We start from the raw sequence: 21,807 nt of genomic DNA on the forward strand, positions 1-21,807 counted from the left end.
GTACTTTCAGAACAGACCTAAAGGGCACAGCAAGGAAAGGACTCCAGGCTCCAGCATCCCTTTTATGTGCCTCCCTTTCTTGTGAATCATAGTATTTTCAAGAAGGAAGAGAGTGGACAGAGGGAGTGATGGGAAGTGAAAGACCAGTGGACCCCTTTGAAGTGTGTCATCTCCCCGTGAAAAGGAGGGGAAAGGCAGATCGAATGCTCAAAAAAATTCTAAGGGGCTTCATTCTCAAAGAAAATAAAGCATGACATGACCTCTGAGAGGTAGTTCAGTAGTAAAGAAAAACAGCAAGCCAGAAGCCTCTTTGATGTGTGGATAGTTGACCATCATAAGACCTAAAGCCAGGCTACCCAAAGATGTTGCAAGCTAAGCTGAAATTCATGTGGCTGGGGCACTTTTTTCCCATTGATTGTATGACCAGTTATAGCTGTGTGGACTAGGGAAGTCTCTGTCTCCTATGCAAATATTTCTCAATAACCCTTTACCCTCAAGGAACACAATCCAGGCAATGGCCAGGCTTTCTGAATTTCTAATGAGTCCCCAGGTGATACAAATGTTCTTGTTCCGTGGACAAGAGCATGAATAATTGTTGAAATACTAGTGTAGTAGCTGGGCATTACAGTCTTCTGAAGAGATTTTTTTTTTTAATGAAATAAAATACTGAGACTTGGGTAGCTATCTGAGGTTATAAATTAACAGGTAAGAAGACATCCTGAAAACTGATGAAGAATCAAGAAGAAATGTGCTTCTCCAGATCAAGGGATCTTAGAGGTGCATTCTACCATGTGGTTTTTGTTAACAAAGCTTGAATTAGCTTCGAGGCATTCACTCTAGGTAGCTAGGTCTGAAGAAAATGCGCATAGCTAAAATAAGAAGAGGTAGCGATTGAAGATTGTTTGAAGGTACAGTCCATAGGCATGTGTTGGAGGCCACTGTGTTTGATTGGTATAACACTGAGTTAAGACCTCCTAGTTGTTCAACCCCTAAATCCAGTAAAGGTATGGGACAGGACCCACTAACTCATATACATAGTACTGTCAAAAGTTTTACTAAAATATGATTTATTTTATTTCAGTATCTTTCACACATACAAAAATATAGTTACGGATTTTATAATATGTGCTTATGCTTGGGAATGAAGCATTCCTAAAGTCCTTCCTCATAAAAGACTATTAAATAAAATTATGTTAGCAAACAATTCTATTCATGAAATAGTAATTACAAGTGAACTGAAAGATATAGTTACTTTATTTAACCAGTGGGTTGACTTTACCACTAAGTTACAGTTTAACCACATAGGTTGATTTTCTGTCCGTTGAGTAGAAGAGAATGTTGAAATACAATGAGATTAAGTGCTTAAACCAAACTCATTTCCTGGCTAGTGTTTTCTTGTACTCTAGATTACATCATGTCTGTCTTCATGGCCAAAGACCAGACAGTCAGACCCTATAGGTATAAGGTGACTCACTGACACAGTGACTATTGGGTACAGTAATATCATGTGGTCACAAACCACTCACTTCCTCCTGAGCTGCATATTAAAGCAAAGAGAGCATCCAACTATATTTGAAGAAACAGCAATGTAGAGAAAATATAGTGGAAGGCTACAATTTTCAACAAAACTTAGGCTTACTTTTCCTTTGTAACTCATTGAGAGAAATCAGAAATATAGTTTTCAGAAGGCCACCCAAGGAAGAAATGCTCATGTCCACCCTCATACCTCAGACTACACATGAGTGAAACCCTATTCTCTCTCTCCCCAGTTAAACTGGCCTCCTGAGCATGCTCATTAATAAACATTGCTTTTGTCTGGCTCTTCATATTTCCCAAAACAGCTTCTCTCTAACTATATTATTTGTATCAGTAAAGTTCAACTGTCAACAAGTAAAAGAGAACAGCTATAAATTCATAACTAACTCATGAATTAGGGCCAGAGTTTCTTATGAAATTTAACTAAGTATTACGATGTTTGAAATGCTGCTTGGGGTAGCTATCTGGTATTATTCTTGTTGAGTGGGTATCCATTCTTTGGTTGCTGTGGTCCATTCTGGATCTCAGCCAAGCATGGTGGTTTTGGGGTTTCTGGTAGAGACCACTGCTGTGTGATCTCGAAGGTATGGAGGGGAGCTAAAGGGAAAAGCTAAAGGAGGCTGAAGAGAAGAGCAAGGGGACCTTGGGTCAGCTGTTATTGACCTAAAATTTAAATGATGACAAAATATCAATGGATGCTTCTTGACATGAACTCATCTCAGTGGATTCTACTGGTATTCCTTGAGCATGAGAATCAGATGTTGATGAGAGGACCAGGAATGTTCTGCAGCCACACCTGGATCCCTACTATGCAGTGGTTTCCTGAAGCAAGCTAGGCTCATCCTGTGTTCACTGCTTTTTCTTCTACCTTGGGACCTTGGCAATCTCTCTATCTGGTTTTCTCCCTGTGCATCTTATCAAACACCCTCTTCTTAGCTTATTAATTTATTTTGTCTCCCAGATCACCTACAGTTTTCTTGGTAAATAAAACCTCTTTTTTATTTCTTTTCTTCCTCTTTTTCTGATCTCTGGATGCCTTCACTGTCTTTAACATGTTATCACAGTAGAGTATATTTGTTGATTAGTATGCTTATCCATCTGAGCTCTAATGATCTGCAAGATACTTCATGCTAAATTTCACTCTTCCCATACCTATGCCTTAGCTTATTTATATTTTACTTCATTTTATTTTCTCATAGCTTAGTTTTGTATTGTTTGTTTTTGAGACAGGATTTTGATTTGTAGTCGAGACTGATCTTGAACTTACTCTGCAGGCCAAGGTGTGCTCACACTCATAATATTTAACCTCTACTTCTCAATTTCTTGGATTATAGATAGATGTGTGCCACTGCAACCAGCTTCGTTTAAATATGGCTTAGGTTAAACATAATTGACAACTTTTTGAATCCCTATGATTTATAGACAACAGAGAGAGAGAGAGAGAGAGAGAGAGAAAGGAAGGGAAAGAGACGGAGACAGAGATAGACACAGAAAGAGAGACTCAATCTATGAATCTATGAATTCTAGGAGTACAGACATGAGGGGATTGGCTGTACCAGCCCACATTGCCAGTATTAACATATTAATGATAGAATGTGGAAACATTGTAGTGCTGTCTTTCTCAGTCTCTCCAGTTTGTATACCTTCTTAATAAGTGCTTTGTTCTGTTGTGGGTTTCCATTCATCTATGTATGCAACTGTCTCATTGACCTTAATAAAAACTCATGAAAGATACACTAAAACATCCCATTTAGCATGTCATAAAGCCTGTTAAATATCCATAATGATGATCTTGAGTCAAATATTTGATCTCATTTGATCTTATGAAGCTTAATAATTCTATTGGGCTTTAAGAAAACTTCATGAAAAGTGAGAACTCAAGGATTCTAAGACAAAAAAAATGTATCTCTGGCTTTAACATGTTAGGGTATGATGGATCTATATTTTACAATGTATTACTTGTGAAATCTTGTCTAGAAACCTACATTAAATTGCAGGCCTTTGATTGCCAGTTATCCAAATTAGAAGGAGTTTGGATAAAACAGGAAGCATAGTTAAGCTTCAAGAAGGATAAAAGGAAAGATTAAATGAACTAAATAGCTAGAATTAGAGGAAATAAAGATGATCTGGGAGATGAAAATAATTTAGAGTCAAAACATTTAACCAGCTGGATCATAGAAGAGGCTGTGTCTTTGCAAAGGGAAAACAAGAGCATCACATTCAATGTCACGGGTATTAAGAAGAATATTTGGAACAGCATTATTTAGGATAAATTACTAAGCAAATTTTCAACAGCCAAAAAACAACAACAACAAAACAAAAAAACAAAACAAAACAAACAAAAAAAAACTGTTGTGTTACTGAAATCTTTCCCAAGGGAAGTAACCAACAACCCATCCCTTGAGATGTTTCAAATCAGGAAGAAAATAACAAGAAATTGTCCAGCAGGGAACAGCTCTGCCCAGACATTAAACATGAAAGGAAAAGCTTGCAGATTTTTCTCTCTAATTTATATTCTTCTGAGATCCCATGAGGCTGAGTGAAGATGTGGGAACAATGGATAGAGGACTCTCAATGCAAGGCTTGCTTAGATGTCTCAGCCTTGGCTTACATCTCTAATGAGTAGGCACAGAAGGCAACCAGCTAGAGAGGCCCCTTCCAGCATATCCAAATGCGTTATGTAATCCACAGACCTTTGTTAGCTTCCCAATGGGACCAAGCGGAATAAATTAAGAACCTATACAAAGTTAAAGGCATATATTTCTTCAAGCATAGGCTGTCTGAAACCTGCAATCATACTTACTATGCATTTTACTGCGTTGGAAACATATTCAAGGTCAAATGGACAGAATAGGGTATATTTTCACTTAGATTTGGTATCTGCTGTTAGGATTATAATTCAATCTTCTTTTGGTTCCATTAGATCCGGGAGATTCCCACTGTGCCTGGAATTTAGCCTGCTGTCCCAGAACCCTGTTTACCTGTAAGCTGTCTTCTATAAAGGTGTGATAAACTGGGTACATGAATATACACAGAAAATGTTGTTCATTACAATAAATATTATTAAACTGACTAAAGCTATCTTTAAAAAATAAATAAATAAATAAGGTCTAGCATACATTTTGGGAAAATGCTTAAGTAGTGCCTGGAGTGGGATAAACTTGGTGTAACATAAAGTGACAACTTCCTAAAATGTCAACTGCTGATGATATCCATGCTTAAGATCGAAGGTTGATTAGTAAGAAAACAGAATAGCTACCAACAAGATAAAATGGGTGCTCAGCTGAAGAAACAGAATCATAGAAGCATCTTGCTGCAACCACAAATGGCCAACAAATTTATGAGGAAAAAAAATGTGCAGTTTTATTAGCAATCAGGGAAATGCAAATTAAACTCATAATGAGATGTTAATTCACATCCACCAGATGAAGGCAAATTAAGCAAATGAAAATACCAAGTGTTGGTAGAGACATGGAACAAAGAAGACTTTCATATGTTCCTGGTATGGTAGTATAATAAATGTAGCATTACCACTGCCTCTCAGTCTACAGATTCTGTTTTCACGACTCAGCATTTCAACACCTCCATGCACACCTGGAAATGATGGTTAATGTTGCATGAGCAATGTGTATAAAAACGCTTAAATCATAAAAGCGAGCAACAGAAAATTGTAGTTCAAAAAGTCTACTGACAGTATCTCAAGTTAGTTATAACCAATAAAGTGGTGGAGTATTACACAATAGAGTAATTGAGTGTAGCTATGAGCACATGCTCTGGCAGTCTAAGATACTTAATGTATTGCCATAAGGGAAATCAAAAACAAATATATTTCTTTGATTACAACCACATGTAACAGAACCAAAGAGTATGTTAAAGAAAGATACATATGTGGCAATGTTACAAATTACAAGGAGTAATTAACACAAAATCCAGAAAACTGTCAATTGGTAAATTTGTTTTATTATTGTTATTATCTTCAGTGTTATCATTAATCACAACAGACACTACATATATGTGCAGTCCATAATTTAAGTAAATTGTGATGTTGAGACTAGAAGAAAACTAGCATGGGTATAGTCCACTCCTTCATTTAACAAGGAAAACTAGGGTTCATGAAAAACAAATGACAACCAAATTAGTATATCAGATTTTAGAATTACCACAAACCCATTAATTAAATAAATTGGGGCATTTTTCTTTGACAATGAATTCGCGTCCTGGTTTAGAGTCTCTTTTCTTACATAAAAGACAATTCGTGTAAAAGTGAGCAAAGCAAGATTGAAGAAAGGACAGGGAAGAGTTTCAACTGGACATAGCAATGCAAAGAAAAGGCACTTTCTGAATCTAGAATCGTTGTGTTTAAAATAAGTCACAGTTAGAAACTTGTGTCCTAAAGTTAAAAATTACAATGTTTTATCTTCAGTTCTTCAGAAATAATCCTATAATGTAAAAATGGCATCATAGTGATGTCATAAATATATGACAAATAGATTAAACCATGTTTTATATCTTAAATGGCTGTTGAGTGAAAAAAATATTTCTAAAAGTCTATTGGTAAAATCTACAAATATTGAGACTTAACAGGAATCTTTACCTACTAAGGCAAATGGTCTGAATGAATATTATTCATATCACTTCCATTTTTTATTCTATAGAAATATAAATACAGATTTAAAACATTTTAGATAGCCTAGGATAAAGTCATATTGATAGTTTTTCTTAATTGGTCACATTAATAAATAAATAACAAATAATAAGTAAATAGATCATTATAATAAAGAGACAACTAATAAATATCAACAAGATGATATTTTTTACTAAATAAGATCATGAAGAACCCATTAGTTCAATAGAACATGTTTGTCCTACATAGTCTTGAGAATTCCCTTCTGTCCAGGCCAGTATGTAACAAACACAGGAAGAAATTTCTAAATTGCAACAAACATCTGGGAAATTATATATAAAAAGAAGCCTGTAACATGTTACAGAATTTGGTTTTGTTAAACAAAGCATATATGTGTACTTAACACAAAATGTAAATGAGTTATTGGTATTGGGCTCCAGAAATTTAGTAGAAAAGAAAAATCTTCCACTCAAGTCATGCCATAACAGTGCTCTTGTGAAATATGATCAATAAATAGGAAATGATTTGTGTGTTTCCTTCATTGCTGGACTTTTGCCCCAAGAAATGAAAGCTGTATACCCTATGGTTGTTTAAAACTGTTCATAGGAGCAATATATACTCACATGACCACTGGCAAATTACCATCAATAATGAAAATAGAGGAATGTTCACTCACATACATTATTCCATATTTCTAAGTCACATCATAGGACAAACTTGGAGCATTTCTGATCTATTAAGAAAAATATTTTTTAAGAGTTGTGTTTAAGCCTCAGGCTAAATTTGTCACAGAATTTTAGAGCTCTGTAGTAATTTTGTTCATCAATCAGCCTACCTGCATTTCTTCATGTTAGTACAGTGCTGAACCTGAGACGTGTATTGTGAGGGGGTCGGCACTCACGTGGGAGAACTAAGAGTGTTTTATGAAATTGTGCTGCAATTTGACTGAGTGCTATGATTAAAAAGGTGCATAATAATCTGCATTTTATTTTTTGCTGCTGCTCACTTGCATAAGTAACATGTAATTTTGTCTTGTGCATTTTTATTGGCCTACAGGGAAAACAGTCTGGATTGCTTATCCTTTTCTGTCAGCAAGTTGAAGATTCATTTTATGAGGTCTTAGTTTTAAAGAGTATCTTAAATGTATTGGGGGAGATCATAGCTGTAAGCATGATAAGGATAGTGAGAAAGGCTATGAACTTTGAAAAATGCAATCATTAATGAAAATTGAAGTTCTATGCTTCAACCTTGTGTAACAACTTTGTAAATCACATGACCAGGTGTTATCACACCCATCACCCTGCATGACCCAGCCCTTTCTCAAAACCTGTGAATTCTAGTATGTTGGGAGTCATGTCTTGGAAGCCACAGGTGAGTCACCCAGGATATTAGAACTATATACTTCTATTATGACAACAGTTCATGTTTCACTAAAAGATGTAGTCATAAGCATTTAAAAATTATGTTTAAAGCAAATCCCCATGTCTTCTAAAGTATAATCCAGCATGTTAATCATAAGGCTTATGGAGCAAGGACTTGGTTGCATCAACAAGAGTGGCCTTGATGACATAATATTGTGTAGGGAGGACATCTGGATTCTCTAAGGACAGCCAAGAGATAAGCAAACAATCTACAGTACGTCACTGAAAATTTCATAGGGAATTGTACAAATATTGAATTTGGTGTATTCCGATCTTGAACCAGCCATATCACAAGCCTGGGTACAACAGGTCCTGAAATTTTCAAGAGCTTCTCTACTGTTACCCTGGCACACAGAAGGTAGGAAAGGAAATAACACATTTATATTTTGTGAGTTCTATACATCTATCACATTCCCCATTTTATTTCAGAGACTATTCTATTTTTTTCTAGAATCTGATAACTTTTAATCAGTAATCAATCAAGTCACCATCAGTGGGCTTATGTCATTATTCTTTGAACCCCACGAATGCTATAAGGCTTTCTAAAATGTATGTATACAGTTCCTCAAAAAAAAGGGAAAGCTAATGCTATAAGACTTTCTAAAATGTATGTATACAGTTCCTGAAAAAGATTACCAGTAGAAATAGATGAAAAGTTATCATTTGAGAAGATGCTCCTGCAACAAATACCCAACACAGCAACCTGTTTCTGATTTGGCATACGTTTCCCATGATAATGCAGGCCAGGTCTGTGGAAACTGGGGGAAGCTGGATCCAGGCCAGCACCACTTTACTAGTGAAATCCTGAATGTCCTTACTTAGACACTTGAAGGAGAAGGCAGGGCGCTGTGGAAAGCTGCTCTCTGTGCAGGTCTCCTTGTATTTCACTTAAGACAATGACTCCCCCCAACTGCATCCTTTACTGGTTATCCTGACAGGAAAAAGCATGAGACAGACGTCTCATATACATGGTTTAAGATGGTAAATTCTCCAAAGAAGTTGGAAGACTGCTTGCTTTAAAATATCTTAGAATGCAGTCTTACACGGAAAGAGTCCATTCAGAACCTTCAGCGCTTCCTTTAAACATTCAGAGCCCCTGACGATAAACACAGGACCAGGGTGACAGGATTGAAATCAATCTCTATACAGATGATAGAGACCAAACTCTGTTTATATGGCATTACCATGGGTGTGTTGCTAGAAACTTCTCAGGAACAATTCACATACATAAGAGGAATCTTAGAATAGTGCATGGATATGTACAGTGGGAAGCATGAGGCAGGAAGAGAGAAACCTTTTTGAAGTAACTGTGCTGTGATTCCCTTAGATGGTGTATCTTGGCTTGACTTTCTAGAAACAGACAACAATAGCAGCAAACCATCTCAGCTTCCCAAATGAATCTCCTCCCCCCAAGCTCTTGCCAGATTCCTATTGGTTTAGAAGCTTACCCTGTACTCCAAAGGGACTGTCTGGCAACGTTCCATTCAAGAACTAGACAGGATGAAAGCCCATCCTTCTCAATGAACTAAGAAAGTCTGCAGAAAGGTTAACTTGCCAGGGAATAAATGGAAGACACACACACACTAAGAAGTTATAAATCTCTTCCCAGGGGAAAAAAAAGAATGTCTATCAGCCCCTCGCTGCAGCCTTGCTGTTAAGAGCATTAAAGCAAATGCACTGACCCTAATATATTCACATATAACACATGTGCTGGCTGTTTCACATGCTTCATAACTCAGAGGGCAGCTGCTGCAGGGTGGGAAATGGAGAGTGTGACAGGTCACTGGTGATTTATACTACAGCACTAGTGGGAGCAGTGGAGGGCCTGCTTACCCAGGCAACCCCAGGTCCTGACATCCTCTTTCCTCTGCACAGCAAGCCCAGAACAGGCACCTCACCTGCTGTGACTGTTGATAGGAAAGGGGAGCTGGACAGAGCCAGCATTATTCCATTACATATATTTCATTATATCTAGACTACATCAACACAAACCAAAAGTTAACACAAACACGCGTGGATGAATAAATAGTTAATGGGTAAACTTCCCATTTGATTCATCAATGTCTGAAATTCCCATCTTACCTGAAATCATGAGAATCTACCTGGTGCCTCTGCACAGGGCTCACATCAAGTAAAGAGGAGAGAGCATCCTACAAGAGCAAACTAGAACAGCACTGCCTTCCTCTCTCAGCTTCAAGTCCTCACTCTGCACAGACACTGTGCAGGGATGTCCTTTTTGTTGCCGCATCATAATCTCGTTCAAATGGACAAGTTTCACATTTTGCCCGGAATGAGGGGAAGGACCAGTGCTATTGTGCTAGTCTCCATAATCCTTTGTTACCAATCAACAAAGTCTTTAAAACCTTCTGCTGAGTGAGAATTTCAATGCCTGTGAACTAGACATTTGGCCTTATTAAGGGCACCTCCTACTGGTCCTTTCTTGGAGTGAACTATGTTTCTTTGGTGCCATGCTCCCAAAAATTGCTACTAAGGAAAAGGGTGATATTCGGATAAATGAGCAAAGAAGAGCAGAGTGAAGCTGAATTAGCAAAATCTTCAAAGCACACCACCCACAGTCTTGGGACCTGCGCAAATCACATTGCCTTCGTTTTCAAATAACACAAATGTATTTAGAAATGTGGAGAAGTTTAGAACAAAGATCAGCACAGGTCATTCACTGGCACTTTCCTTACACATGTATATTTTTGTGTAGGGATTTTGTTTGTTTGTTTGTTAGATTTGTCTACAAAGAGAAAAGTTTGAGAAGGTAATAATTGAAATAAAAAAGTGAGAAATAAATGACTAGATATAAACAAACAAACAAAAAATTCCCTAAATGAATAGGAAGGTGATGTTAGTATAAGGATTAATAAAACATATTGAATCTATCTCCATTCATCTACCACGAGTTTTTGCAGGGAAATAATAATTTGGCAATGGCTTTAAAATATTGCATAAGTGATAGCATTGTCTATTTTGCACACTTGGCTTAATTCAATATTGTCAACTCTGGTGTTCTCTCTCTCTCTCTCTCTCTCTCTCTCTCTCTCTCTCTCTCTCTCTCTCTCTCTCCTCTGATGGGCTTTCTGCTTAGTAAGGGACATCTCTGAACTTCCCTTTCTGTCCAGGTGCTCCCAAAGTGCCAGGGAGACCACACGTCTTCTGTCTTCTTCTGGGTACAAGAAAGATCTAGCTTGCTCTGCCCCTGAGCATTTGCAGTTTAAAGAGGGCATTTTTAACACTTTCTATTACCACAAGAATAAACTACCCCCTACCCTCTCCACACCTACCTCCCACCTTCAAAGAGAGTAATTACAGAGGACAAAGCTCTGGGAGAGAGGAGCCGGGGAGGAGGGGACCGCCCAGAGGGAGGAGGGAGGGCGGGCAACTGAACTGAGGGTGAGGGTAAGCGCGCGCATCATAGGCATAGCACAGCACGCAAGCACGCACACACACACACACACACACACACACACACACACACACACACACCACATACACACACGCGTGCACACACACACACACACACACACACAGAGAGAGAAAGAGAGAGAGAGAGAGAGAGAGAGAGAGAGAGAGAGAGAGAGAGAGAGAGAGAGAGAGACTGACTCGCTCTGGCAGCCTACAGAAGGATTAAAGCCCAGCGCCTGGGCTCGCGTTAATCCTGAATGCTGGCTGGCTCGGTGCTTGCTTCATGGCCTGAATCCCTTGCCACACTGTGAAGCAGCGCATTCTCTGCTTGCGTTCGCAGCCCTTCGTTCTGCAGCCCGGACCAGACAGCCGGAGTTTAGGACTCCGGGGAGACAGGGGACTTGACTGCTGTGATTTAATTTTATTCCCTGTTAATTTCCCAGGCACAGGTTGGGGCGCTCCTCTCTAACTCCTGGCCCCAGCCGAGGAGGTCTTTGGATGGGAGGAAAGGTCGATTCCGAAGGGACTTGCATGCTCACGCAGCAGCTGTCCTGTCTTTCCCCCAGCAGACCAGCTCCCTCTACTCAGTGCCCACCTACTTGTGGTGGTGTCCCGCAAAACGAGGAAATCTTATCACTTTGTTCGTTTTTATTCTTTCGGCCACAGAAAGAAGCCTCAGCTCCGCATTCAGAGACTGCAGCACCCAGGGAGCAGCCTGAGGATCTTTCTTTCTCCTCCTCTCGCCCCGCAACAGTTTTGCCATTTTTAATTAGAAAATACGCTTGCCAAGTAAGGTCGGGAGGCCTGTCTCCCAGAATATCAATCATTTGGAGTTTGGAGGTGTCTTGGAGATATTTGGAGACTTAACTAGCAAACAGCATTCACCCACCGTCAAAATCTCAAATACATTAATATCCCTTCATCTGCCAGCTCTTCCCCTCTTCTTCAAGCACCGCTATGCACTCATCCAAAGTACTCAAAACGTACATGTCTCTTTCTCGATTCTCAATCAGCACGTACAAAAAAAAAATGCAAAGCCAGGGTCGCATGTATTCACACAAACATCCCCAGCAGATGTATCCAGCACAGACTTGCTCTAAGCACCTTAGATGTCATCCTCCGCTTACTCCTGTTATCCCATCCACCAGCCCCTTTCCAGGCTTGTGAGAGGCTCTGAGGATACAACCCAGTTCTTTTCAACAGCATCCCCATCACTTTCACCAGCTTGTCCCCCCAAGACAAAACAAGTATTTGTAAAAGCAAAGACGCAAGAGAGAAGCACAACATTGAAAAAGCGCGAAGAGATGCCCTCGACCCCACCAACATCCTCCGCCCCCAGGAGGAAAAAGTCTTCTTCTGTCTTTTATCATTCGCGAGAAAACGGTAGGCAGAGAGAAACCGAATACCGTATCTCTCTTCCACTCTAATTCTACTCTCCAAATGAAAGGGGAAGGGGAAGGGGTAAGGGGTGGGGGAGCGAAGAGAAGAAAGGAAAAGACCTCTTACCCGTGACTTGAAGATGCGCGCTGAGCAAGGAAGCTCCGAAGAGTACAAAAGCCAGCTTGGGTACCCAAACACATCCAAGACTATTCTCCATATTTCAGCCAACACCTTCGGGGCCGGGGGTCCTGGGCAGCGGTGGCACTCACACACATGCACTCACACACGCATGCACACATGCACACACCCGTGCGGAGCCCCTTAGGCTTCCTCCTCCTCTTCCTCCTCGTCCTCTTCCTCCACCTCTTTCTCCACCTCCCCTGCGCCTCTTCTGCCTGCGAAGCCTTTTTTTCTGGTCCAGGGACACAATCAGCAGCAGGAAGAGGCAGCGAAAAGTTCCATTCGGTCCAAGAGCTCCCGAACCCCGGTAACACCTTGGAGAACTAACTCAAGGAAGCAGAGGGAGCAAGCAAATGGGAGACAGCTCTCCGTGGGGCTTGTGAGGCATCAATGAACAGAATATCCAGAAGGGCTAAAGAGGAGACGCAAAGCAATCCTGTGGCTGGCCATGCGTTAGATGGTTGAGGCTGCTTCCTTGTAGTCGGTTGGATAAAGTTGGAGAGAAAAATCCGCGCCCGTGATGCTATCGGTTTGGCTTCTCAGAGCTGGGGAACCGGGTAGGGGGCAGAGGCGGTGGAGTGCTGGGCAGAGCGCTCTCACTTGTTACTGGGGTGTCCGCCAGCGGTGTGTGAGCTGATAGTTGGAACCTTACTATCCATTGATCCGGAGAAGTGGAGGGTTGGAAGGGAAAATGTGGAGACCGGAGGGAAACGAACTGGATCAGGGAAAGACTCCACGCAATGGGGGGCGGGGGCCTAGCGAAGCTTAGGGGGGAAAAAAGAGCGGACGGAGGAGGCTTCCAGCAGCTGCGTTTGCCTGGTCTACATATCAATGCGCAGGGATGCCCTCTGTGGGCAAAGCGTGGGAAGTCACTTTTGTCAATGGAGCCAGCGAACATCATGAGCATCTGGAGGCTTTGCAGCAATCATTTTTGATCTTCAGCATTCAGGAAATTATTTGTATGACTGTAAAATCTAGGCAGGTGTTTCACATAGGGCAAGTGGCCAGCCTTTTACTTTCTTTCTTGTGCATGGTTTAAAAAAAAAAAAAAAGACATGTTCGTTTAGAAAAAAAAATCGGCTAATGCAACCCACTTCTAGAAGTGGGAAACAGAGGTCCAGAAACACGCCACACGGTAAGCAAACGCCAGAGTGCTGCTTCCTTGGGAGTGGAACTAGAACCTTTTCCCTTGTGCATTTTATTTCCTCACTCTCCTCCAGAAGTGAATCAGAAGTACAGGTATTTAAAGCACTCACCTTATTCAGGGATCCTCAAGGTCTCCCAGGAAACAGGAATCAACTGGAGATTTAGCATGACTCAATCCCCACTCCCAAGGGTTGAGGTTTTCATCAGTTGGGATAAAAGTGCCAGTGGACAGTTTGCAGTTATTATATCTGTGCCGATCCGTGTGATGAGAGTGTGTTAACAGAGAAGGAGACTTCTTCAGTCCCTGGACAGACAGACTGACAGACCGTGAAGGAAAGGCATGTGTAAACACACACAGATATACACAGACACTCATACAGACACAGACACACACCACACACACAAATGCATGCACATACACACCCCATACACACATACACACACTGACACACACAGAGACACACACACATGCAGGCACAAACACACCCCATACAGAGACACACACAGACACACATATATCATACACACAGACACACACAGAGACACACACATGCATACATACATCATAACACACACACACATGCATGCACACATACCCCATACACATAGACACATACAAACATGCAGCTACACACACAGACACACACATGCATGCACACACACCCCATACACAGAGACATACAGAGACATACACACACCACACACACACACACACACACACACACACACACACATACACAGAACAGGTTTCAGGAAAGCAGTACACAGTAAAAGTTGAGAAAACTGTTCCAAGTCCAGTTATTTTGCACATTTTGTCCTCTCTGTAAGACATCAGGCAGACTCCACAGGCGATGGGTGCCCTGTGCCTTTCGTCTCTGCCCCACTCACAGATGCTAGCAGGACTTAGACAAGAGCACTGCAGTTTTGTTAAAAGAATGAACTAAACAAACAAATGGATTTAGGCAGGAAAATGATGAAAATAAACCCCTTCTGAAATGTGTTCAGCTTCTCTTGTCCCTTGTTCTTCATCACATGATTTTTATATATTCCTTCCTTCTCCTCCTCCCACCTCTGCCTTGTCACTCAGACTTCACAAGGTTGGTAAAGGATAGCTGTGAGAGTGATAAGGAAGAGGTATGAATAACATGGAGTAAGTTCACTACCAGAAATCACTAAAACTGGAGAAGGATGCTTCAGGTCCTTAGCCATGCTCACCTGTTTCCACCCAGAAAACAACAACAACAACAAACCTTGAAATAAATAGTGTGACATCGGCATCTCTGGTGACAAAGGCCAAACTTCCCAAGAGTCTTTGATGGTTTGTTGGTATCCAATGTTTTGAAACAGTAAAAAATGGAAGCTTCTAGAAATACAGGGATGAGGTCTACAACATGGTTTTTATTGGGCTATGGATTTTTCCTGTAGGATCAATGTTAGCAAACTTCAAGATATTTGTCCCATTCAGAATTTGGTATGAAAACTAATCAGGCACCAGGGGCATGCCCTTTAGCTCACCGGAATGAATCTATATCCTTCATTTAGATGCACAAGTGACTGCTGAAACAGTGGACAGGAGAGGGCAGCCATGGGGGGGTGGGGGAGAACTACAATCTCTTGAAGAACCTAAAGTTCTGTATTTATCAAGCCAATGAGCTGTTGTCACCTATGGAAGCATAGGAACCCAGAGGGCCCTGTGTTGTTTGGGTCCCTGTAAAGCAGTGGTTCTCAAACTTCCTAATGTTGGAACCCTATAATACAGTTCTCATGGTGGTTAGCCCAACCATAGCTATTTTACTGTTGCTTCATGACTGTCATTTGGCTACTTTTACGAATCATGATATAGATTTCTGATATGCTACCCGAGTGGGGTTTTGATCCACTGGTTGGGAATCTCTGCTATTAAAGTATCCTAGATAACCCAATACAGAAAGTCTGATCAAGTTACCTTCCATGTGATCTCTGATTGTCCAGGCCAACAGTCCACTGAGGAAGGAGGCTCTTCATCAACACATCATTTATTTCCCTTCCACTTTGACATGGCTCTGTTCTCCAGCTGATGCTAAGTAACATTTTCTTGTACTCCCTCCCCCAATACCCACTTTTTAGCTTCTTTAGCTTAGTTTATAAATCTTCTATTGAAAACAATTTTAACATTTTCAATGCTGAAAAATTTTTATCATATACTTGGGAGACATTGTATTTCCTTTTCCTTCTTTTTAAAGGTGACAGACACACTTCCTTCTTGGCCTTCTCATTAGCAGAAAGAAAATCAAAATATATAAGAAAAAGAGAAAAGAAATGGGGCCCATAGGAAATAGTTTTGTATAATCAATGCTCTTTGCATAGTCTTCAAGACACTTAGGATTTTTAACATGTCGGTATATCATACAGAATGTAAATATTCAGTCAAAGACATATTAGTTAATACTTCCTTTCTCCCATCCACATCTACCATGTTGAATGTTAGGAAGGGGGTATGGAGAAGCCATGCAAAATCTTGATTTTCTGAGATTAGGACCAAAAAAAAAAAAAAAAGCCTAGGTAAAATAATGTAATTTCTTTTAGTGTTCTAGCTGAGGAACTGAATTTCTTATCCTACCTTAATTCAGAAAGTTAATTACCTTCTCACCTTGTTCATTCTCCCAGCACCATGGTATGGTTTTAAATACGTTTGAAACTATAGTTTAGAATGTACTTGTTAAACATACTATCAAGTCAGATGGTACATATTACAATATGTATTTGAATATGCTGCAGATCAGATCATGTGAACATGAAAATGTGATAAGCCACAATTTATTTATTTGTTTAATAAATTGCATTATGCATTCAAACTATATATATCTACATAATTTGGAATCATTGGGTAAGGAGATATTTTTCCACTTTTTAAAACTTTTTGTTAGATTAAAATTTTATTTTGGAAGCATCTGTAAATATGACAGTACATGTATGAAGGTCAGAAGACAGCTTCTGACAGTTGTTTCTCTTATTCTACCATGTTGTTCCTGGAAACCAAACTGGGGACTTCAGTCTAAAGTATCTTTATATACTGTGCCATCTTCTTGGCCCAAGGGATTGTTTTAATTGACTATTGATTGGTTTTGATTATATATACCTGATTGCTTTGTTAGTTTAAAATACCGTCTTCTGGATTTGGTGAGACCTTAGAGTGTAAGGGTACCACCTTGCACATTTCTGACCATGAAATTAGGAAGTGGATCCTGAGTCCCCTTGTGTGTACAAAGTATTCTACTCTTCTGATCATGATGATGAATTTAGGGCCAAGCACATCAGCAAATCTGAGTGAAGAAGCCATCACCTGCCCTACCTCATAGGAAAATGAGTGTTTGTATTCTCTTGGAGGCACACTAAAAGAATCCCTTTAAGCCTTGATTGTGAAGAAGTATGATATTCCAAAGACAGGCTAACTTAGAAGCCTTGTAGCTCTTCAGATTTCTCTAATCCAAATTCCCTTACCACACTCTTCCCTACTCCAAATTCCTATGTCCTCTTGCTCCAATCCTTGAATTTGTAGATGATTTACATGAACATAAAGATTTAGAGATGGGATAAAGCCAAGGCCAGGGCATAAGGAGATTACCTTTGATGACCCAGGAGAGAACAATGCAACCACATGACTTGTTAGAAAAAGAAAAAGAAGCAAGAAAGGGAGACACAGGGAAAGAGCTATGGCCACACAAGCAGGAGCTGGGGAAGAATGGTTCTGTTACCAGGAGGAATCAAGAGCCAAGGCATGTGTTGGACTCCAAGAGCTGAAGAAGGTAAACATTATTACATCCCCCACAGACTACAGAGTCCTAAAGATCCTTGGATTCTAACAATGTCATGTCACATTTGGATATTTCACCTTTCAAGTTATAAAATACTAAATTCCTGTTACTTAAGCTATAGCACAGGGGAATCTTTCTACAGGGGTGTCAGAAATCTAACACAGATTATCCCATCATGAATCAGAGAGCCACTGCAACATAAGCTTGAAAATATCAAAATGACCTTGAAATTGAGTAGTTGTCAGAGGCTGCAGGAAGTTTTAAGAGCTTAATAAGAGAACCCTACATTGCCATGAGCAGATTATGGGTGTTACCAATGAGGGTTAACTTGGAAATGAGGAAAGGGGGTCCTTTTTACAAGGCCATAAAAATTCAGCATTATCATGCCTTCCAGTTATATGAGAAGCTGAACTTGTGATGAACTCAGATATTCACTGAGGACATTACTTAAGTCTTGAAGATGTGGCCAAAATTCCTCTTGTGGTGATGAGAGGAATAGAATACACTGAAAGAACAGCCATCATGTATAAAAATTAGAGTACCCTTGGCAATGGAGACAGTATCAGCCTATTTCACTATGCTACATACTGGAATTAGGATATTGTGGTCAAAGAAACCTCTGTTGGAGAAGAAGCCATACTATCATGCTTATTCATGCTTTTAGAAGGGCCTAAAGGTCAGAACATTAGTCAAGCACAGGAATCCTTAAAAGTAGCATGTGGCTTGTGGAACAATGAAGGTTTCTTAGCTGAAGCTAAGAGTGAGGAAGAAATACTCCAAGAGGACTCCAAAGAGAAGTCCCTGGATTGATGATATTTTCATGGGAGACCAACAAGAGTCTTGAGACTGACATACAAAACAAAAGCAAGAGACAAATCCACTTCCAACTTGAACTACAGGGAACAGAGAAATGGCAGGATAAAGGGGTATGCTATACTGTTAGGAAAGAGCTGCAAAGTGTATTAATCTTAGAACTTAATGGATGTAAGCAAAGAAGGTGGACAAAAAGGACAGAGCCATGAACTTATACGAAAGAGACAAGAACCAAAAGTAAGGAAGCTATAAACAACATAAAAATTTACCTAGGCTCAAAAACTCTTATTTTCTTGGCTAAGTTTCAAAATGGCTTGGGATTAAACATTTATTTTTTTCTACTTTCTTGCATTTGAAGAATGTATCTGTTGCTGATTTACTGTGACCCTTGTATCTCTTTATTTTTAAATCTTACAATATGTCTTCTAATTTTTATGACCCCAAACAGACATGAAATTTCCACCAATGTGAATTATACACAGAGCTGCCAGAGAGAGAAGAAAAGATTTGGGACACTCGTGCTGGAGATTTTGAAGGTTTTTAACTTATGAGACATCATTATGGAATAAAACATTGAGGCTATTAGATAGCCTTACAGGAGAGATTGATCTGAACTGTTGTCCTTAAAAAGGTATCTCGGGTCCTAGTTCTGAAAACCATTGCTATGTCATCTATCTGTGACAATGGGGAGTTCTGTAAAAATATATTTAAAAATTAAAATGTGGAGATATCCTGGGAAAGCTAGGTGGACCCACTACAACAACAGGGGCCCTTTAAAAGTGAAAGAGGTAGGTAAAGTCACAATTTCAAAACTTTTTGTGATGTTGAACAGAGGAAGCAAAATGTTCCTGGAAGAGGATTACCAGCCATGGGATACAGTTAGCCTCTGCACACCAGAAAGCCAAGGTCATAGGTGCTGTGCAGTCTATAAGAGAAACAACCCTGTGAATATTTTGAATTTAGAGCTTTAAGACCCATCTAATAAATTTTATCCTCTAGAACTATAAGATATTAAGTTTGTTTTTAGTTAGAAATTCAAATTTGCATTCATTCATTATACTATTAATTTAAATAATAAACACTGTGAAAAAAAGTTAAAACTATAAGAGTAAAATGAGAAGAAGAAAGTCAATTGAGTTCTTGACATTGTTGAGGTCAATGCAATAAGCCACCTTCTTTAACCACAGCCTGAACTTTGGAATTATCAGTTACAAAGGTCAACTATTTCCTCAACTATTAAGAAAAGAAAGATTTCAACCATTCATAATATGAGACATAATTAAAAATAAAAATGATCTTTATTAAGTGTGTTTTATCATTATGAAAGTTACTGATTGTATACAGTTCCAGTTTTATACCTGACCTAGGGATGGGAGAACTCAACAGAAGTTAAGCTCTTGAAAAGGTCATACAGCAAAATGAAGGTCCTGTTGTTGCTAGCCCAAATTTACATGTGTTTAGTGTTCTTCTCAGGTCCCTCCTGATGACCTTGTGGCTGCCTTTACTAGGTAGTACCACCACTGCTAATTTGTGCTTTTTATCCTAACTCTGCCTAACTGAACTGCTGGTGTATCCCTGAGGAGTTTGCAAATACATAGAGCTACCACTGTTAACCTATGAACTGAATTGGCGATGATTTCCAGACAACACAGATGGGAGATGCTCCAAAGAACCTTTCTAAACATGTCCACTTCCCCATTCCTTTCTTACCCTCTACCTCTGGTGGTGAACTAAAAAAGACGTTAAGGCATTTAAGAACCTCTAATAAAAGTAGGTGTTGAAAAAAATTAAAGCTGCATCTTGGTGTATCTCTAACAAAGCAAGTGAAACATCTGTATGATAAGAACTTCATAACTGAAGAAAGAAATTGAAGAAGATCTCAGAAGATGGGAAGATCTTCCATGCTCATGGATAGGCAGGACTAACATAGTAAAAATAGACATTTTACCAAAAGCTATCTACAGATTTGAAGCAATTCACATCAAAATCCCATCATAATTTTTATAGACCCTGAAAGTACAATTCTCAACTTCATATGGAAAGATTAAAAAAAAAAAAAACAGGATAGCCAAAACAATCCTAAATAATAAAAGAACTTCAGGAGGAATCACAATCTCTGACCTCAAGCTGTACAATAGTGATAAAAACTATATAGAGAAATAATGATAAAAACTGTGCGGTACTGGTACAGAACAGACACCCTGATCAATGGAATTGAATCAAAGACCCAGAAATAAAACCACACATCTATGGACACTTGATTTTTGATAAAGAAGACAAAGCCATACAATCAAAATAGATCTGTATTTATCATCCTGCACAAAACTCAAGTCCAAATGTATCAAGGACTTTAATATAAAAGAAGACACACTAAATATCATAGAAGAGAAAGTGAAAAATACTCTTAAATGCATTGATGCAGGAGACAAATTCTTGAATCATCAATGGGTCAGTGTTTCAGATCAACAATTGATAAATAGGACCCTGGGGAACTGCAATGCTTCTACAAAGCAAAAGGCACTGTCAACAAGACAAGACTGGCAGTTTGTAGGTTGAGAATGGATCCTTACTAACCATATATCTGACAGAGAGTTAATATCTAAAATTTATAAAGAACTCAAGAAGTTAATAATCAACAACCCAAGTAACCAAATTTTAAAAAGGGGCAGAGCTAGAGAATTTTCAACAAAGGAATCTCTAGTAGCCAAGAAGCTCTCAAAGAAATGTTCAAAGTCCTTAGTCATCAGGAAAATGCAAATCAAAACAACTCAGAGATTCCACCTTACACCTGTCAGAACGTTTAACATTAAAAACCAAGTGATAGCACATACTTGAGAGGATTTTGTTCAAAGGGAGCATTTCTCCATTGCTGGTAGAAGTGAGAACTTGGGCAACCACTTTGGGAATCAATTTGGTGGTTTCTCAGAAAATTGGGAATAGTTCTATCTACCTCAAAACCTAGCGATACTTCTAGGCATATACACAGATGATGCCCATCATTCTACAAAGACTCTTTCTCAATGATGTTCATAGTTTTATTCACAAAAGTCAGAAACTTAATACAACGTAGATGCCCCTCAACTAAAGAACTAATAGAGAAAATGTGGTACATCTACACGATGGAATACTATTTAGCTGTTAAAAACAAAGACACCATGAATTTTTCAGGCAAAGGGGTGGATCTTAAAAATATCATCCTGAGTGAGGTTACCCAATAGGACATGAACGGCCTGTGTTCACCTATAAGTGGATATTCGCCATAAAATACAGAATACCCATGCTACTACAATCCACAGACCCAAGAAAGCTAAATAGGAAGAAAGCCACAAGTGAAGATGCTTAAATCTCACTCAGAAGGGAGAATAAAATATCCATAAGAGGCAGATTGAGGAGGGAAACTGGGTGGGAGAGGGAATGAGGGCAATAGGGTTTCAGGATCAGGTGTGGGGAGGGGAGGTAGCAGGTATCTCCAGGAAAAGACAGAGACTTGGGTTAAGGAAGG

At 39.5% G+C, this 21,807-nt stretch overlaps 1 protein-coding gene across 1 annotated transcript in view; it reads right to left on the reverse strand.

Moving 5' to 3' along the window:
* Nucleotides 1-13,180, reverse strand: part of Dcc (DCC netrin 1 receptor) — a 1,083,530-nt gene extending 1,070,350 nt beyond the window's left edge. Inside the window, exon 1 of the mRNA XM_021150630.3 lies at nucleotides 12,499-13,180. Coding sequence (XP_021006289.1) covers nucleotides 12,499-12,589 — 91 coding nt within the window. The 5' untranslated portion in view covers nucleotides 12,590-13,180. The remainder of the gene's footprint in view (nucleotides 1-12,498) is intronic.
* Nucleotides 13,181-21,807: the final 8,627 nt, after the last annotated feature.

Source organism: Mus caroli, unplaced genomic scaffold (genome assembly GCF_978045245.1).
Source record: "Mus caroli unplaced genomic scaffold, Mus_caroli_1 scaffold_19, whole genome shotgun sequence".
In the NCBI taxonomy this organism is placed as follows: domain Eukaryota; kingdom Metazoa; phylum Chordata; class Mammalia; order Rodentia; family Muridae; genus Mus; species Mus caroli.